The 18,166-nt window shown below is 38.7% G+C and overlaps 1 protein-coding gene and 1 long non-coding RNA gene across 6 annotated transcripts in view; one reads left to right on the top strand and one right to left on the bottom strand.

The window, feature by feature from the left end:
- Positions 1-5,555, bottom strand: part of LOC122532561 — an 11,119-nt gene extending 5,564 nt beyond the window's left edge. Inside the window, exon 1 of the long non-coding RNA XR_006307536.1 lies at positions 5,287-5,555. This is a non-coding gene — a long non-coding RNA (uncharacterized LOC122532561). The remainder of the gene's footprint in view (positions 1-5,286) is intronic.
- The window catches only part of LOC122532455 (probable serine/threonine-protein kinase dyrk2), a 307,330-nt gene that overhangs the window by 249,284 nt on the left and 39,880 nt on the right, over positions 1-18,166 (top strand). For all 5 annotated transcript variants that reach the window (XM_043661252.1, XM_043661258.1, XM_043661233.1 and 2 more), the window contains one exon: positions 484-639. In XM_043661252.1, coding sequence (XP_043517187.1) covers positions 484-639 — 156 coding nt within the window. The remainder of the gene's footprint in view (positions 1-483; positions 640-18,166) is intronic.

Below are 18,166 nucleotides of genomic sequence, written 5' to 3'. Positions count from 1 at the left end.
ATATATATATATATATATATATATATATATATATATATATATATATATATATATATATATATATTCTTCTACATATGATATATAATATGATATATATATCTTCTATATATATATAGAGCTAAGAGATGAAAGTGAGAGTTAGAGTTTAACAGAGACGAAAATAAATACAAATATACAACTTTTATTACATCAAAGTAAATAAACGTCGGCCGTGGTGCTTGTATTGCCACGCTCCAAAAATTTCTGAAAAAAAAAAAAGGAACACCGTCGAAACATCGTTGCAAAACTCCAACCAACGAGAGACGCTCTCTCCGAAAAGAGAGACGCTTGTTAATTTTTCCTCGACCTCGTATTTCATTCGAGATGCAACCGACGCTGGGTTCCAACCTCATTATCATAGAACAAAAAAGAGAGGGAGAGGGAAAAGAGAAAAATACGTTTGCTCTGGGCATTGTTCTAACGCACGTCGATATTTCATTTCAGAGTCCTGGAACGTTGCACAAAGATGTCGGTGGTGCTGGTACCAAGGTCAGCGGAAAGACGGTCGGCGGTGTCGGCACTGCAACCCTCACCACGCTCTCCTCCATTAATAACACATCCAACACCAGCCGAAACAAGAATAATCCCGTATCTCAAGAGGTGAGTCAACAAATCAACTAATATTTCACCAAAGAATGATGATTGATCTTTGATCGACACCATTGAATCAAGTATCAGTTCCGAATTCGTTGCTCAGAAACCAGAGTGATGAATCGCACAACCTTGCACCAATTTTACTCTGTCCAGTTATTTTATAAATATATTTCTAGCGTTAAATTCTCCGAATAATAAGCTTTCCCGAGCTCCGACATTTGGGAAATACATAAATCGGTGAAAGCATTTGCCAAGTGTCATCGTTCTAACTGGCAAGACTTGCCTCGCGACACAGTTTCTACTTAAAAGTCTCGCCTTTTGTATTTTTCCGTTCAACGATATTCGGTGGTACAAGGCGACACGCATATAAAAATAATTACCATCGCTTCGTTGCCATGCGCGAAATCGACTAACTCACCTTGACTTCGACCGTCCATCGTCAAAAACTGGAACGAGCCAGAAGTTCGACAACTTTCGATCGATCTCTCATCTCATTAATAAAACGTCAGTTTCGTCATCGATCTTGAAACGAGGGTAACCGAGCGTAACCGTGTAACAATTAAGCAACGATTATAATCATTCTCACGCCTGAAGGTGAGTTGAGTCTCCAAATTCACTCGTATCTCCCGCGATATTTCGATCCAGTTTGATCGAGACTGATTCCCGCGAAGGAGTTCGAGATTCACTCTCTTCGAGATTCTTCACTAGCGATTGCGCTTCGTCTGGCGACCTCGTCTCGCGAGCTACGGTTTCCAAGCACTTCTCCAGCGTCGCTTCGTTCCGATTGCGCCGCGTCACCGCCATTTGTCACCTTTAACGCGCTCTACCTTGCTCTCCATTTCGTCGCTCCTTCACGTCGCTTTTTTTTTTCCCCTCCGCGCCGCGGCGTTATTATGCGGCAAAGATGATCGAGTTTCGTTGCGTCGCACGAGTTGCGCAATCCGAGCATCAGACGCACGGCTTGCCCGCCCGCTATCGCGCAGCGGAATTTTCAAGCGCAGCAACCACCGCCGCTCTCACTGCAGACTTCTGCAGAGGCACATGCGACACCCGTAGTTTGCCCGTGCCACTTGCAGATTTCTCCAACTTCGTCCCGTTCTCTATTACACATACTGCGCTAGTTCAGCTTCTCTTTTTTTTTTTTTTTTTTTCGTACTTCGCGTTCTGCTGCTTTGCGTCGAGTTAACGCTCCGCTACTTGGTGTTTCACAAAAATATTTTTCGTGGTAGTTAATTAGGTATGTTGGAATTGTGCTGCTGCCGTGATCGTTAACGCTGGCGCGACACCACCGCCACGCGACACTAGCGCCACGCGAACGCTAACTCGTGTCGCGCAAGACACACACTCGTTTGTCTATTTATGTTCAGTTTTGGGGCTTTTCAATCGTTCGAAAGTCGGTCATTTGATCAAGTGCTGAAGAAACTTAAGCGTTGTACACGTTTTGAAAGCTGATATACTAATTTGGAGCGTGTTTAAAGAAGCTCGTTTGAGATTACGATACTAATTGTCGGAGTTACGTAGTTGCGCAAATATATTATCAAACACTCGACAAATCGTTTTGTAATGTACAATTTGGTATAACGGCCACCGAAAATGTACATTCTGCCTGTACAAATATATATACAAAACTATGAATATCAATTTCGGCTACATCAAGCGGTATTATTGCTTAATACTTTGATCTATAATCTTGTTGTATCGTTTCGATCATGATACGAACAAAGTGGCGTTACACGTATCTACGTTGATAATCGCATTATGGTATTTTATTGTTTTACACAAGTATCCATTTGCAAATGATATAATAATTTCTGTCAGAAACAATATATACATATATTTTACATGTACAATGGGATATCGATTATCCAGATATCGAAGTAACTTAATTCGATAAAACGGTAACAATGTATCGGTCGTTGATTATCTAAATTCAGACAGAAAAAAAAAAAGAATAATCGATAACTCCGTAATGGAGTGCAAAATTTATTTTCCGATAATGAGGAATTTCGTTTGCTCTTGTGTGGTCTTCCTCCAATTTTAAATTTATTTACATGCATTGTAGCATTATTCTCTTGAAGAGAATTCTGCCGCGTTAATTGAATATTTACGTATGTGTGATCGAAATGTGGTTTAAAAAATGACTTTCGGTATTCAGCAAACTTGATATTGATTTCATGTACATTTGAAAAACAAATTGTTACACCATCGGTTTCCCTGCAGTTAAGGTTTTTCTTATAATATATATATTATAATATACATAGTATATATAATATATATAATATACTTAGTATATGTAATATATATTATATACTTATAATATACATATATATAATGTGTATAATATTTAATATTATATAATTTAATATAATAGATATAATAATAATATATATAATATTTAATATTATATAATTTAATACAATAGATATAATAACAATATATATAATATTTCATATTATATAATTTAATACAATAGATATAATAATAATATACTTACAATATACATACAGATAAAACACTTCTGTGCTACATACTTAATGTTAATGACTTGGTTTAAGCGAAAGTTACAGATACGTCCTTTTGATTCAACACAGAGTCGTATGTTACATAGTCAGAGTACTCGTAGTGTGCGGTTTAATCGAGACGCTCGGACTAATTCATACGTGAATTTAGAAAGTCCGTTGCAGAGGGATTTACATCTAATTGTTTCGCGGCTTGCGCAACCACCGCGTGAAACTTCTCCTGGTGGTCTTCCGTGAACCCCTTCTTTCTTCATCACTTTCCTCATTTCGGAGAAATAGGAAAGCCAATTCCCTCGCAGAAAAATTAATTCGCTTGATTGAAGCGAATAAAACGGCAGCGTATCTTCGAGCAATCAACATTCACGTGCCGAAACTTGTGTGTACGTACAGTTGCTCACGTTAATGTTTCAGGGACTTAAATAATTTCGGACATTATATAACAAACTGTCACTCTTACTAAATAAACCTGCGTTCGTTTCGGAGCTCCTACTTTCGAAACGTACTATTCGATTTATTCTAAGGTGTCCTTACGTCACGTAGCTGGAAAAATGAAGATATATAGTATCTTTTCTTCTCAAACATACTATAAATTATCGTACTCTGTCAAAATATTGAAACGACTGAATCTAGAATAGATTTGAAGATCGAAGCCTCTTGTTTACAATGGCAGTTTTATCGAAGCTTGAATATTAGATGGGGTTAGAGACTTCAAGTACAAAATTCACGAATCCAGATTCATTATTGCACGAAAAATTTAATTTGTTTCACGAATTTATAACAAATGTGTTTAATGTACGAACATTAATGGGGAGTCACTGTACGTGTTTGATACTCTCACGCTGTCGGAATGAAATTAGGATTTCTCGATTGACGAGCAGATTCAATCGAATTATGTGAGCCGTGCTTTCCTAGAAGAAACCCATAGAGCGAATATATAGCAAATACGGATGATTTTCTTTACGAAGGGGAATTGCTTAGCGTGACGATGATAAGACCGCACATTGGCCACCACCGCAGATTGAACAGATTACGTCGACGACTAGGAGAGGGACTAATCGGAAAGTTGTCTCCTTGAAATGTCGGACTGATCCGTCATGCGATTCTCTTTTGTCTATTCGTGACCGTGTAGTTAGATCGTACTTATGTAAACGAATAAAGATATTTTGTTTCTCGAGGTAAAATAACAGGTACGTTTGTACTGCGTATTTGCAAATAGCAGTCTGCTTTGTGCAAATAGAAAAAAACTGCATTTTTCTTTTCCTTTTTTTTTTTTCTTTCTTTCAAGGGAATTCCACTTCTACCGGTCAAGGCTCAGCAGTTTTGCAAACGGAATTGGCATACATATTTATGCACTTTCTATGCCCATAGAGCGCTGTTGGATAGACGCGGTTCGTTCGATGTTTCTTCGTGGAGCCGTGATTTCATGAATTAACAAACAAGATTTTTTTTCTTCTTTTTTATTTCTCCCGGTAATATTCGGAACACTAAACATCGAAACTACTGTAAAAGGAGATCGCGTGACAATAAACCTGGATTCGTTTTGAAGGTTGAAGCCTCTGCTTTTGAAATACGTATTCATACACCTTTTTCTAACAAGACGTTTTTGGATTGTAGCAACAGACGATAAAGTGAAGGCACTTTCTTTCTCCAGAATACTATAGATTATGTCACAGTATGTGAAAACATTGGAAAATGCTTCTCATCACTGAATCTACGATAGATTTTGAAGATTGAAATCTCCTCAAAATTTGCTGCACGTTTTTTTCTTTTTTTTTTTTCATCGATTTATTGAACTTTCGAGAAGAAAATTTACCATCTGTTGCACTGTGTAAAAACATATAAAATAAACTAAGTAGAGGCTTCAAGTTTTTTATTTCTTTTTCCACAGAATTATAGTTCAGTTATTTATTTAATTATTGTAATACTAATGGAAATTACTGTTAATCATACAGCAATCATAGAATTGAAGAGTTAAGACCAAGAACGATCTTTTATTCAGAGAACAAGAGACTACACTATTTTCAAACACAATCGTCGTCAAAATATTTATCATATTAGTGTATCTAATTAAACCATGAAATTGGCAAACCTCGTAGCAAGGCATCGTTGCTTAATTGAAAAAAAAAATTATGACATCGCGTTCAAACAAAGCAGCACGCTTAGTCGTTCGAACTATGCAGATCGAGAGATTTGAAAGACACGCATGAGTGATTGCGTAATTCATGGGTTATACACCGTTATGCCACGGGGTTAGCATATCCATTTGATGAAAGAAGGAAAGAGCGCGACCAATCGCGGGGCTTAATGCGCGATTAGTTTGAATCAATGAGTCATTGAGGAATTTTTATCCGGGTTTCGAAATCCGCCAACCAGCTGTGGAAGTGCATCGGCACACTCGTTCTCACTCAGCGACAAGAAGCATTTATTATGCAATGACAGAGAATGGCTTATTCGGCGTGTCAGCGTACGATTGTTTTCGCGGTTGTCGCTTTACGATCGTCGGATTTTATTGCCGATTACGCGCAACGTTGCCGCGTAATTCGTTCTATCGTTTCAACGATAACGTGAACGACGTAAAGTAGACGTCACTGGATGATAAAAATTAAACACTCTGACGTCGAACAAACACAGCTGAAATTGTCGCCTCTTCTTCTTTTACTTTGACAACGATGAATCTGTTCGAAGGTATGAAATTTATGAATCGACACTTCAGATGGCTTATTTCCAGCGAAACTGAATGCTGATTGATTTGATGGTTTGGAGATGAAAGCTTCTGATATCTATCATAAAACCTATCGTAATGCTTAGTAAATAGAACGTAGAGGTCAGATTGCGAGATATCTCGTTTTTCACTTTGAATGCCCGTTGCATTGACGGCGGTCGCCTAAGTTATCTTTATAGCTTTGTTTAACAATCGAAACATGAGGCGAAATACACGTTTCACTAGGAATATTCGACCAAATATTTTTTTTATATTATTTTGTACAACACGTTTGAAACGAAGCTGAATTTTATATATATATTTTTTGTTATATAAATTATAGTTTTTTTTTACGTGTATTTTTTATGTTAATAAAAACATCCACTAGTGTCCGACACCGGCTATACGAATGTGGGACCGACGTCGACCTAACGAATAACGAGGTGTTGATCACAATTACAATATGATACAATTAACAAAAATTCGTAAAATCTCTATAACTCGTAAATTTCTGATTACAAAAATGAGTATGTTTGATTCCAAGAATTGTGTGTCGTCGTTAGTAAAAAGCAAAGATTTCACGTACTTGCGCAGACAAAACCAAACGATTTCGTTTGTTACATCTATCGAGTCATCATGCCCTTTTTTCTTATGGCAGAAATGACGGAATCTATCGACTCTCATCCTCTCTGATCCCATCGTCATTGATACAGTGACTGTCGAAACGACAGGCGTTTTTGCCAACACGAATGAAAGCTTTTATTGTACGTCAGCAACAGCCATATATGTACGATGAAATAATATATATGCTGGTGAGACGTGGCGTGTTGATAGACTTGCGTTTTACGTAGTGTGTCACGAGCGTCATGCAAGCATAAGAAGGCTTCGCATAAACCATAAACGTGCTGGCGATGTAACTGGATCGGCCAGCATTGTATCTCGGATTTCGCGATAGCATAAATATGCTACCTGCAGAGGAGGAGGCCCGATGTTAACGATCCTAGGGAAAAGTAACATAACGCTTGGCAATTCAGCGCGCTGGTAAATCCTAACAGGGTCAGGGGAGAAGGGAATTTTTCGACAACGATGCTCATCGTCTCGCTTAACCTTTGCACTGCGGTTTCCGGGGGGGTTGTTCCTACGTTACGTTACGTAAGAGCAACAATCGATGGAAAGACATTTTAAAGTTAGAAATATCAACGTCTAAAAAATACATAAAGTTTACTTAAAACTTACAATCAGAGACATTAAAGGGGAAGGGGGAATTTTTCGACAACGATGTTCATCGTCTCGCTTAACTTTTGCACTGCGGTTTCCGGGCGGTTGTTCCTACGTTACGTTACGTAAGAGCAACAATCGATGGAAAGAAACAGTTTAAAGTTAGAACTATCAACGTCTAAAAATACATAAAATTTCACTTACAGAGACATTAAAGTAAAAAAGCTTCATGTAGTAAATTACACAAGCTTCGACTTATGCATTTAAATTTCTTTCAAGTGATTTGCGTTGCACGTACGAAATTTCTCAATTGGTCATTTCGATCACTTTGGTAATTTTATTAAACGTTACTTATTTTCAGACTTATTTTCAGACTATTTTTATTAAACATTACTTATTTAAACGTTTCAGAGACATTAAAGTAAAAGAGATACAAAAGCTCGTGTAATACTGTAAATTACACAAGCTTCGATTTATGTATTTTACGAAAACTCTCTCAAGTGTGTACAAAATTTCTAATAAAAATTACAAATTGATCATTTCTATCACTTTGGTAATTTTATTAAACGTAACTTATTTTATAGACGTTAACGTTTCAGAGACATTAAAGTAAAAGAGACACAAAAGCTTCGTAATACTGTAAATTACACAAGCTTCGATTTATGTATTTTACGAAAACTCTCTCAAGTGTGTACAAAATTTCTAATAAAAATTACAAATTGGTCATTTTGATCACTTTGGAAATTCTATTAATATAATAATTTCTTATACTTTTTTTTTCTTTTTCTGGTGTAATAATATTACAATTATATTAACACGTTATACAGTATCCAGGCCTTGAGTGTGGATGTTGTGTTTTATAAATTTACAATAAACATAATTTTTTAAATTTTTCCTCACCATGAAGGAAATTTTTTTTCGCAATGAATTGGATGGAACTAATGATATTGCAGCGAAAAAATGATTCTCGATTTTCACTCAAAAGTCATTGCTTTTACTTACACACGGTATCGCTAATGTCGTTTTGAAACATGCTACGAATAAACGAAGTAGAATAGCTTCGCTGTTACTCAAGGATTAAATGTACACGTTAGAAAGCAATCAACCGAGTTTACGAATAATTTAAGAATGTTAGAACGTAAAGTAAAGGTAATTGGAGGCGCCGTTGGAAATTAGGTCCCTAAAGTGCAGAGGTTATTAGAGTGCCATGAATAAAGATGAAAGGGACAAGAGGCGAAAATCTTTGACGCCGGAGAATTTCCTGTTTGTTTCATCAGTAAAAAGTCCACGGTGTTTAACTTAACCTCTCTGACAAAAAGTCAGCTAACTAAATCAAAGAACTTTTCTTTGTTTGTAAATTAAAATGTATCGGTAGACGTATAATAATTTTTCTTTTTAATGACTTTCTATCATCTGGTAATGCGGTTTTGTGCAAACAGGTTGCGATAGTTCGAGAAACGATTACGAAAATCGCTTATGGAAAATTACCCAATAACTTGGCGCGCTCTGGTTTCCCTCTAAAATGGCGCGTAATTTTGAAACGATGTAAGTTGAATCGAGTTGAATTCAAAATGATTGCATATCGATCGAGTTCAAACTCGCAAGGCAGAGTCGCTATTTTTTAAAAATTTACCTTCAATTTACTGTGCGACGAGCGAGCGTACAATAGATAAATCATTTCATTTCTCAAGAACTAGTATGTTAATCGCGTGCCTAAACAATAATATTGTGAAACTTGCAAAAAATGGAGTCGATCATCCTGGTTTCTTGAAAGCTTCAGATACTACACAACAGTACGTTGTTACACGTACCCACAGACGAGATAGGGTGACACACTTTTCGTAGCAAAACAAAAGGTTTCTCCTGGGAACATAACCTAAAACTCGCGCGTAGTATCGGACGCCATCTAGCAACGCCGTGTATAATCACAGTTTAGAGTAGGACAAAGACGCGAAGTTATTATGCGAAGAGAAAACGTCTTGCAATTAACCAGTTAACTGCGGGATTTAGTTTTAAAAATGACGAGTATACGCGTCGAACGTAGGACAAATGCTCCCATCATAAATATGACAGTTTAACAACAGTGTATACACGTCAATTCAAATTTTATTTTGGTAGACGTGTAAAATAAAAAAATTACCATTCACTTTAAAAACTCTAGATTTCAACAAAAATTCATTTGGTGGTATATTTTCTTTTTTATTACCAATAAAATTGTTATGTATTTTATAAAAAAAAAAAGTTTGATTATTCTCTTCTCAAAGCAATTCGGAGAATACCAGATGCATTAGGAAAAATAATCCACTCATTGTCAGTTTGTAAAAAGGGAAATGTCCGATATACCAAAGAGAATAATCAAACTTTTTTTATAAAATACGTAGCAGTTTTATTGGTAATATAGAGGAAACGTACCACCAAATGACATTTTTATTACTTCTTATTGAAATTTGTAGTTTTTAATGTATGGTAATTTTTTTTTTTAAAGCAATGGTAATTTTTTATTTTACACGACGAATGTATAGTCCGAGATGAAGTTTTGAACGTATATGCACGTCGAACGCAGTTAACTGGTTAATCGCGCGACCGTTTTAATCACGTGGGTTAAACAGACTCGTAAATCACGGCTGGTTTAAAAATTTTGCAATACTCGGTTTTTCTTTCTCTGCCGTCGTGGCGAACGAGTCTCGTCAAGTAGTGCGTTAAAAATTGTAGGGCCCCGTGTAAAAAGCCGCTTCGCGGCTGCTCATATGAAAGTATAATACTGGCATAGAAAGTTAGAACGCGTAGCCGTTTAATCGTTTTCCTAACTTTTCCTCTTTGTCTCGAGGATCGCGGCTTATGAGCTGCGTTTCCTTCCGTCTCGCGTTGCCTGATTTACGCCCGCACGAGAACAAGCAACCGATCACGTTTCGTGTTTTCTAACTAGTCAATCGTTCGCAGTTGTTACGTTGTATTCCTAACGCGTAGATTCAACACAGCGTTTGTTGAAAGAAATTTCATTTTTCGATTTTCACTGGAGAATTTCCGACGAGAAGTAAGTTACACTCTACACTTTCGAACGATTTGAGCAAACCAACTGGTGCTCAAAACACTTTTGGAAATTGTTGATAAATTTATAGAGTCAAATGAGATTCGCGGTGGCGCTAGAAAAAGCAAACGAACAATCAAATTTAAACATTGGAGTACACCAAACCTGGATCAACAACATATACGGAGATATAACGAGTCTGAATGTCGTGATAATTCATCGATGTCAGAGAATCCATCATCGCTGGAGAGAATCTACTTCACGACCATGTCACATTTCTTCCAGCTGTAATATATCACGCATCAGAGTCGTACAAGGTTTCAGGGTTAATTACCAACGATAGACACGTTGCTGGCTGGTTTTCGTGCCACGGATACAGGCAATTGTGTTTCAGGCAGCTTCAACAAGTAAGTAAATTACAAGCGAAAACCGATACGTAGCGAAGCGTGAGCTTGACCGATAGACATTGCCTGCGGCGACATTTGAAAATCACGGCCAACCGTTGCGTTGATTAGCCATTTTCACTCGCGTCTGTTCGTCGAATTCCGAAGTCTTTGGACACACTCACACACACGTGTGCGCATTTTCAACATCACCTACATTGCTCGATGTCTTTCTATATATATGCCACGCCATTATACCGTTATCCTCATACGCACTTTGACTTTATGCGCCCGTGCATATGTGGGTCTCTCGGGTGCGCTTATAGCTATGCTAATGGAGATATCCATTTGTCCAGCCGATTATAAGGCCGCATGTGTACATGTCGTCGAGCGAAAGCTCACGACACCGTGTGTCTTCGTACTGGATAATACATACTCTCCGTGATTAGTTTCACGCATAAACAGAGACTTTGTGGACGAAGATCGGGAATAATGAAATTATCAAGTAACCAACAGTCGGGAGACTTTATTTTCGAGAAAATTGGATTTGGAAACCTTTCGAAAGTATGTGTGAATTTTATCTACAGCCGATTGACGGGAGATTACTTTACGTGGTTCTTTAACCACTTGCGTTGGCAATTGGTTCGCGGACCATAACGAGTGACCGAACCATATAAATATATATAAAAACCTGTAATAATTCGTCGCTTTTTTTTTTCTTTTGAACTCGTCGGTATAGCCATATGCAATAATTCGTCGCTTCTTTTTTTTTTTGAAACTTCGTCGGTATGATGTCACTGGATAGAAATTATTGAGAAGTAATGAATTTATTATTTGTTGTCCCTGGATTATACTTAAATATGCTCAAAATTGAGAAAATATTGCAATTTTGGGACAAAAAATTCTCGACGTGCGTGACACGTCATTCCAGCGCAAGAGGTTAACCTGTGCTAGCAACTGATTGCGGACCATAACGAGCGACCGAACCGTATAAATATATAAATATATATAAAAACCGTAATAATTCGTCGCTATTTTTTCTTTTGAACTCGTCGGTATAATATCACTGGATGGAAATTACTAAGAAGTGATAAACTTATCATTTGTTTCGCCTGGATTATATTTAAATATATAAAAACTGAGAAAATGTAATTTGGGACCAAAAATTTACGACGTGCGTGACACGTTATTCCAGCGCAAGAGGTTAACCTGTGCTAGCAACTGATTGCGGACCATAACGAGCGACCGAACCGTATAAATATATAAATATATAAATAATTTTGGGACAAAAAAATTCTCGACGTGCGTGGTACGTTATTCCAGCGCAAGAGGTGTTAACCTCTGTGCAGCTGATTGCGGACCATAACGAGCGACCGAACCGTATACAATAATTCGTCGCTTTTTTCTTTTTGAAACTCGTCGGTATGATGATCACTGCATAGAAATTATTGAGAAACAATGAATTTATTATTTGTTTTACTTGAATATACTGAAAACTGAAGAGAATATTACAATTTTGGAACAAAAAATTCTCGACGTGCGTGGCATGTCGTTCCAGCGCAAGAGCGACAAGTGGATCTTATTTGAAATCGTTCCTCCAACGAGCGATAATCATTCCAGTAGTTATCGATTCGTTTATCTGCTTAATTAAAAAAGAAATGGCTGTTTGTTCTAGTCAAAGTTGTATGTTAGATGGATATCTTGTACTTTACTCCTGCACCGATTATCTCGTACACGTATCTCCGTGTGTTGAATGGTGTACACGGTTCGACATCAGATCGTCTGCGGTTTTCCTTACTTTATTTGACTCTTGCAATTAGTCAAGCGCTGGTAGCGGCGACAAACGAAAGGAGAAGCTCCCGTCCGAGTTCTAGACGAAGTTCTAGACGGAGTTCATTTGATATTGCCGAGAAAACATTCTTGATTGTCAGATTTAGAGAATCGCGGGAAGACAAATGGTTTAATATCGATATCCGATTCGAGTGAACGAAACGGAATTGGAACTTGGCGCAAACATTTCTAATTGCAGAAATAGAAAGAAATGTTCGATCTCTGTGCAAACAAGATTGGGCTTCCCGAGTCTCGAAGTCGGCTACGTTGTTTTCGACTACGAAGTACGATCAATTGAGCGGATAGCAACAGGAGGGAAGCCCTGCGGAAGTCTGCGAAATAGAATTACCTGTTGTGCAACAATGTGCACGGAAATCCGTTGTTAAACTTGTTGGCTCGGTAATTAAATATCGATCTCCATAGTGTCGATTTGAAGCTCGAACGAGGTACAAAGTAGTCGAAGGATTTTCTCCGACTACCAACGAGTGTAATGAAAGCGTTTGGAAATATTCCTTCGACTTGGTCGTCGTTAAACGATAAGCGAAAACTGGTTCTTAACTGAGCTCTCAATGATACCAATTTCTCACGATCGTTGCACGAGCCCAGCGTAGAGTCGATTTCGGTAATAATTTCGTATCGGCCGGCAATTCCAGTCTCTGGCAGAGACGTTTTCTCCGATATCGCGAAGGAAAACTATAATCAGGAGAAAATTCTAAACTAGCCGCGGACATGCACGATAGCCAGAAAATTACGGCCGCGCGATGGAGACGTGTATCGCGGTCGTTCGCAATTCGCTTAGACAGAAATTGGCTTGGAAAAGGTCATCGAAAGTTGATTCGTAGCTGTAAGCTGTCGTTGACTTCGCTTAAATGTGCATCATGCCGATTCAATTTATGCCCGACTCTTTCTCACCGGTGGCTTTCAGTTTAACGTCCGAATAGATTTCTCGTTATCGCCGAATGAATACGAATGATAATGACGCTGTCGTTCTGCTTGTACGCGCCGTTTCAAACGGAGGACTGTCCACTGAAGTGACTTTAATGCCTGGCGGGACGTCTCCGGCTACTCGAGCTTCAATGAGTTGGAAGATCGGGGCGTCGCCGGGACCAGATGCACGAAATCCATCCCTCTCGCTACCGAGATGTTTTATTCGTTTTGCAATCAACTTCGATCTACTCGATGTGTTTCTTGCGTGTCTTGAAGTCCAACCGAAGATACTTTAGTTGGTAACAGGTACACGTGTAGTTGGTAACTACGGTCGACTACACACGCGTGTATCGCGTTACGGGAACAGTGGAAAAAAAAAAGAAAAAAGAAAAAGAAACGGAGAACGTGCTCTCTCTAACAATGTTCATCGGAGAGCAGCACGCCTACTTATTAATTGCCTCGTTGCAGCGTGCACGAGAAGCGCGTGCATCGCGCGGGATCAACCCGACGAATAGATGCTGAAACGAGTCGCGTTGCGTTTCCACGTTGCAGCTCGCCGGTTAATCGCGCGGATGATCGAAAATTACTAATTCGATAGAGACGTTTATCACTAAGTGCAATCGCGGCGAGGCCGCGTCCCTTGTAATTGCGCACGCGATGCGGACGTCATGCGGGATACGTAGATACAAATCACAATTACTCCTTTGTAAACGTCTCTTGATCTGGCCGGTAAGTGGCGGCCAGGCATGTGTGGCCTAACTGACAAAAGGACAATGAACCGGAGTGTGTTAGTCGGCTCCGGCAGTCGTCCGGCGTGCCGAGATAACCAGTTTTCGTTTATCAGCGAAATTATTCTTCCCCGCCGGTATATCCGTGTGTATTTCGATTTTATCCTGGGTCTTCAGGAACTTTGCACGCTTCGTTTCTTTTCTTTTTTTTTTTTTTATTGTGCCAAAGACAGAACGTTACCTCTCCTTCGTTTGTGAAAAATTTCGAGGACGAGGTCTGTTAACCACTTGCGCTGGCAACCGATTGCGAACTATAATGAATGACCGAACCGTATGCAATAATTCGTCGCTTTCTTTTTGAAACTCGTCGGTATGGTGTCACTGGATAGAAATTATTGAGACGTAACGAATTTATTACTTGTTTTGCTTGGATTATACTTAAATATACTGAAAATTGAGAAAATATTGCAATTTTGGGATAAAAAAATTCTCGACGTGCGTGGTAAGAGGTTAGCCACTTGCGCTGGCAACTGATTGCGGACCATAACGAGTGACCAAGCAATGGTTCCATATACAATAATTCGTCGCTTTTTTTTTTTTTTTTTTTGAAACTTGTCGGTATGGTGTCACTGGATAGAAATTATTGAGACTTAACGAATTTATTACTTGTTTTGCTTGGATTATACTTAAATATACTGAAGATTGAGAAAATATTGCAATTTTGGGACAAAAAAATTCTCGACGTTCGTCATTCCAGCGCAAGAGGATAGCCACTTGCGCTGGCAACCGATTGCGGACCATAACGAGTCACCAAGCAATGGTTCCATATACAATAATTCGTCGCTTTCTTTTTGATACTCGTCGGTATGGTGTCACTGGGTAGAAATGATTGAGAAGTAACGAATTTATTACTTGTTTTGCCTGGATTATACTTAAACAAACCTAAAACTGAGAAAATATTGTAATTGTGGGACAAAAAATTCTCACTCCAGCGCAAGAGGGTTAAATACATGAAATTTTCCTGCTTCGAATACGATATTTCATCGACTCCAGAGAATACCATCTTCCTTCTCTTCGAAACGAGTAACGATCGCGAAGGAAATAAAAATGCATAAACTTCTCTTTATATAATCGTCCTCGTCGTGTACGTTGATCAATCGTTCGAAGCAAAGAGGGAAGAATAAATTCACCGTTCGCCGCTGGAAATCAAATCGTTTCCACGGTGAGTGTGTTCGGCTCTTCGTTCGACTCTGTAGAGTAGAGACGAGAAACGAAACAAAGACAGCGAGAAGAAACGGTCAAAGGAGAGAGGAGCCTTGGGTTTTCGTATTTAATGAACGGCAAGTGCTCGAATAAATGACATCGATTCTTGTTCACGTGCCGCGCACCGGGTCAAGTGGCGTGCAGACCGAGAGGAGAGTGGCCCGCTAATTAAAGACGAGGAGAAGAGAGACTTCTCTCCGGTCTAGGTGACGTTGTCTATCGGCCCGGATGGATGCGGTTGAACGCCCCTCGAAATTGCATCTTCCGCGCGTCCCTAACCCTGCTGTTTCTCCCTCTGCTATCTTCTACTCCTCGTTATTAAAACTTGGAACATAAATCTCGCCGGGTCCTCCGAACCGGGTTGCATCGGCTTTCGTCGTTACACGTCCCTTCGTAATTACGGTTTTTACGCGAACCTTGGCCGAGAAAAAGGCCACGTGACCAGTTGTTCTTCTCTCGCTGCGATTATTTCGTTGCGAGAAATAAGCAACACGCGATTTCGCCATCCGCGATCAAGACTGCTCCACCTATGTCGGAGTCCGATATCCCGTTATCCTCCACTGGTTCAAAGGGTTAATAGAATCATTCCTATGATTCGTCGATTCACGATCGATGCGGCCAGATAAGCGTGGAAACACACGATTAACAATCTTTCGTCGTTTCGAAGAAAATTAGAGAGAAGAATGTGAAAACGTTCGTTTGTTCTGAAAATTATTTTAGGCTCTGTATTGATAATTAATAAATTTTAAATCAAAATTGTAAATGGAAATAACAGTTTATTTGTATAAAAAAATTTTATGGAACCTTAATAATAAATAAATGAATAAATATTGATAAATAACTGAAACCAAATAACAACTATCTTGTTAATGCTGTCTCAAAGGAAAAGGAACAGAGAGGATCGTTTCGAAGAAAATTCGAGAGGAGAATGTGAAAACGTTCGTTTGTTCTGAAAATTATTTCAGGCTCTTTATTGATAATTAATAAATTTTGAATCAAAATTCTTAATGGAAATAACAATTTATTTGTATAAAAATCCTTAGTGAAACCAGAGTTGAAGTTCAATTTTCTGATAAAGTTCAAGATCGAATTGTTAGTCTAATTAATGTGAAAAGAGTATTAAAAATTTCGAAGAATTTAAAAAAAATTGTATGGAACCTTAATAATAAATAAATGAATAAATATTGATAAATAACTGAAACCAAATAACAAGTATCTTGTTAATGCTGTCGCAAGGGAACAAGAACAGAGAGGAAGTTCCCTTGTTTCCTGGTTTTTTCGGGGAAAATCATTGATGTGCTTATGTTTCTTACATAATGACGCGTGGCGGACTGCATCGACACTGCTTCCGGTAGCTCGTACCAGAGAAAGAAAAGAAGAAAGAAAGGCCGTCACGTGACTTCCGCCGACTCGTTGGCGCGTTTACACGGCAAACAATGCGCACATTTCCATACGCGTATCTGGCTGCATACGAAAGATGTGTTTACAGACTGGCCACCTCGGCAATCGGTGTTTGCGTTCGATGGGATGAAAACATCGTTGTAATTTCGACGTTCCGCCGATGAATATCGATGAAAAAGAGCGGCCCTTACCGATTGCGCGACTACGGCGAACCGTTTCGATTGCCGAGCATCTCTCTGTCAATAGGCCGAGTTTTTCTTCTCCATTTGACCTAGACTTTGTTATAGTTCGAAATTTTTCGAGAAATTATTACTTTTTTTTCTTTCTTAGAAATTATTTACGACTCGTATTTAAGATTTTCTACACTTTTATAGCGACGTTCTATGTGTATTATTTACGAATTAATAATTCTAATTATCGAGCTACAAATTTTACACGCATTTCAATTCTAGAAATTTTAGAATTCTATGGAATTCTAAATCACTTGCGGGACCACGCAGATCGCGATGATTATCGTCTCTTAATTGCCTCCGGCTCTTCCAAGGATTGGCTTCTGTCGAATTAAAATGTAAACGAGAGAGTCGGAAGGCAACGTGTTTTAAAAATTAAATCGCTATCTCGCTAACGATGGCTGGCCAGTGAAATGCAGTAAAATGCAACTACGAACTCTCGGTTCCGTGCTCCCGTAAAAATTTCAAGCAAGCTCCGACGCCAGTTGCAAAGTTGTCGTACACGATGTTATAACGTCGTTAATTAGATTCAATTCGACGCCCTCGGTCTCGGAAGAGTTTAGCGATTTGAACCTTCGTGCTGCTTTAATTTTATCGTTCAATTATCGGCGAACGGCAAGAACCGAAAAGCAAACGACGTGATGATCATCGCGATCGAATCTCCGCTAATTTTATTCGTAATTGATGTCCCATGGAATATTTACATATTTACTTCCTCGTACTTTCAATCAGATCTGTCAATAAAAGTTAAACTTTTCCCTCTTTTTTTTTTTATGTATACTCAATGTCACATTAATTCATTAGTATTGCCAATCAGTTTAGATTATGAAGTTTTCTTTTTCAACGTTGTAACTGCGAAAGAATGTTTAGGAGGATTTATTCAAGATAAATTTAATATTTTAAGATATTCCATCTCGATTTTATAGTTGAATTTGAAAAGGGACATTTTATTTGTATTCTTCGATGATCTTTGATTCTCGAAGTGTTGTTAGTCGCGACATAAGTTAGTAGGAAGAGCACGCGATCTCAAAGCTGCTGTTCACGAGACGGTGTGATTAACGTTTTCCGGCTTCCAAGAGCCAATGTGTTCTTGTGTGTCAAGGTGATCGGCCTTGGCGCTGTATATATCTTTTTCGCGAAAATCCGCGAGTCAGCGTTTCGCGACGACGATGAATACACGCCGCGCCATGTCCCAAAATGCTTTCTGCAGCGTTGTATCGAACGCAAGTAGGTCGGTCAGCGAATTTCTTAGCGTTGTTTGCTGATTATACGGTCGTCGATTGCAATTGTAGGTTAAGCCGGCAA

The sequence above is a fragment of the Frieseomelitta varia genome, unplaced genomic scaffold (genome assembly GCF_011392965.1).
Source record: "Frieseomelitta varia isolate USP_RPSP 00005682 unplaced genomic scaffold, Fvar_1.2 scaffold_140, whole genome shotgun sequence".
NCBI lineage: Eukaryota > Metazoa > Arthropoda > Insecta > Hymenoptera > Apidae > Frieseomelitta > Frieseomelitta varia.
The sequence above is the reverse complement of the archived record's forward strand: the minus strand, read 5'-3'. Positions and strand labels throughout refer to the sequence as shown.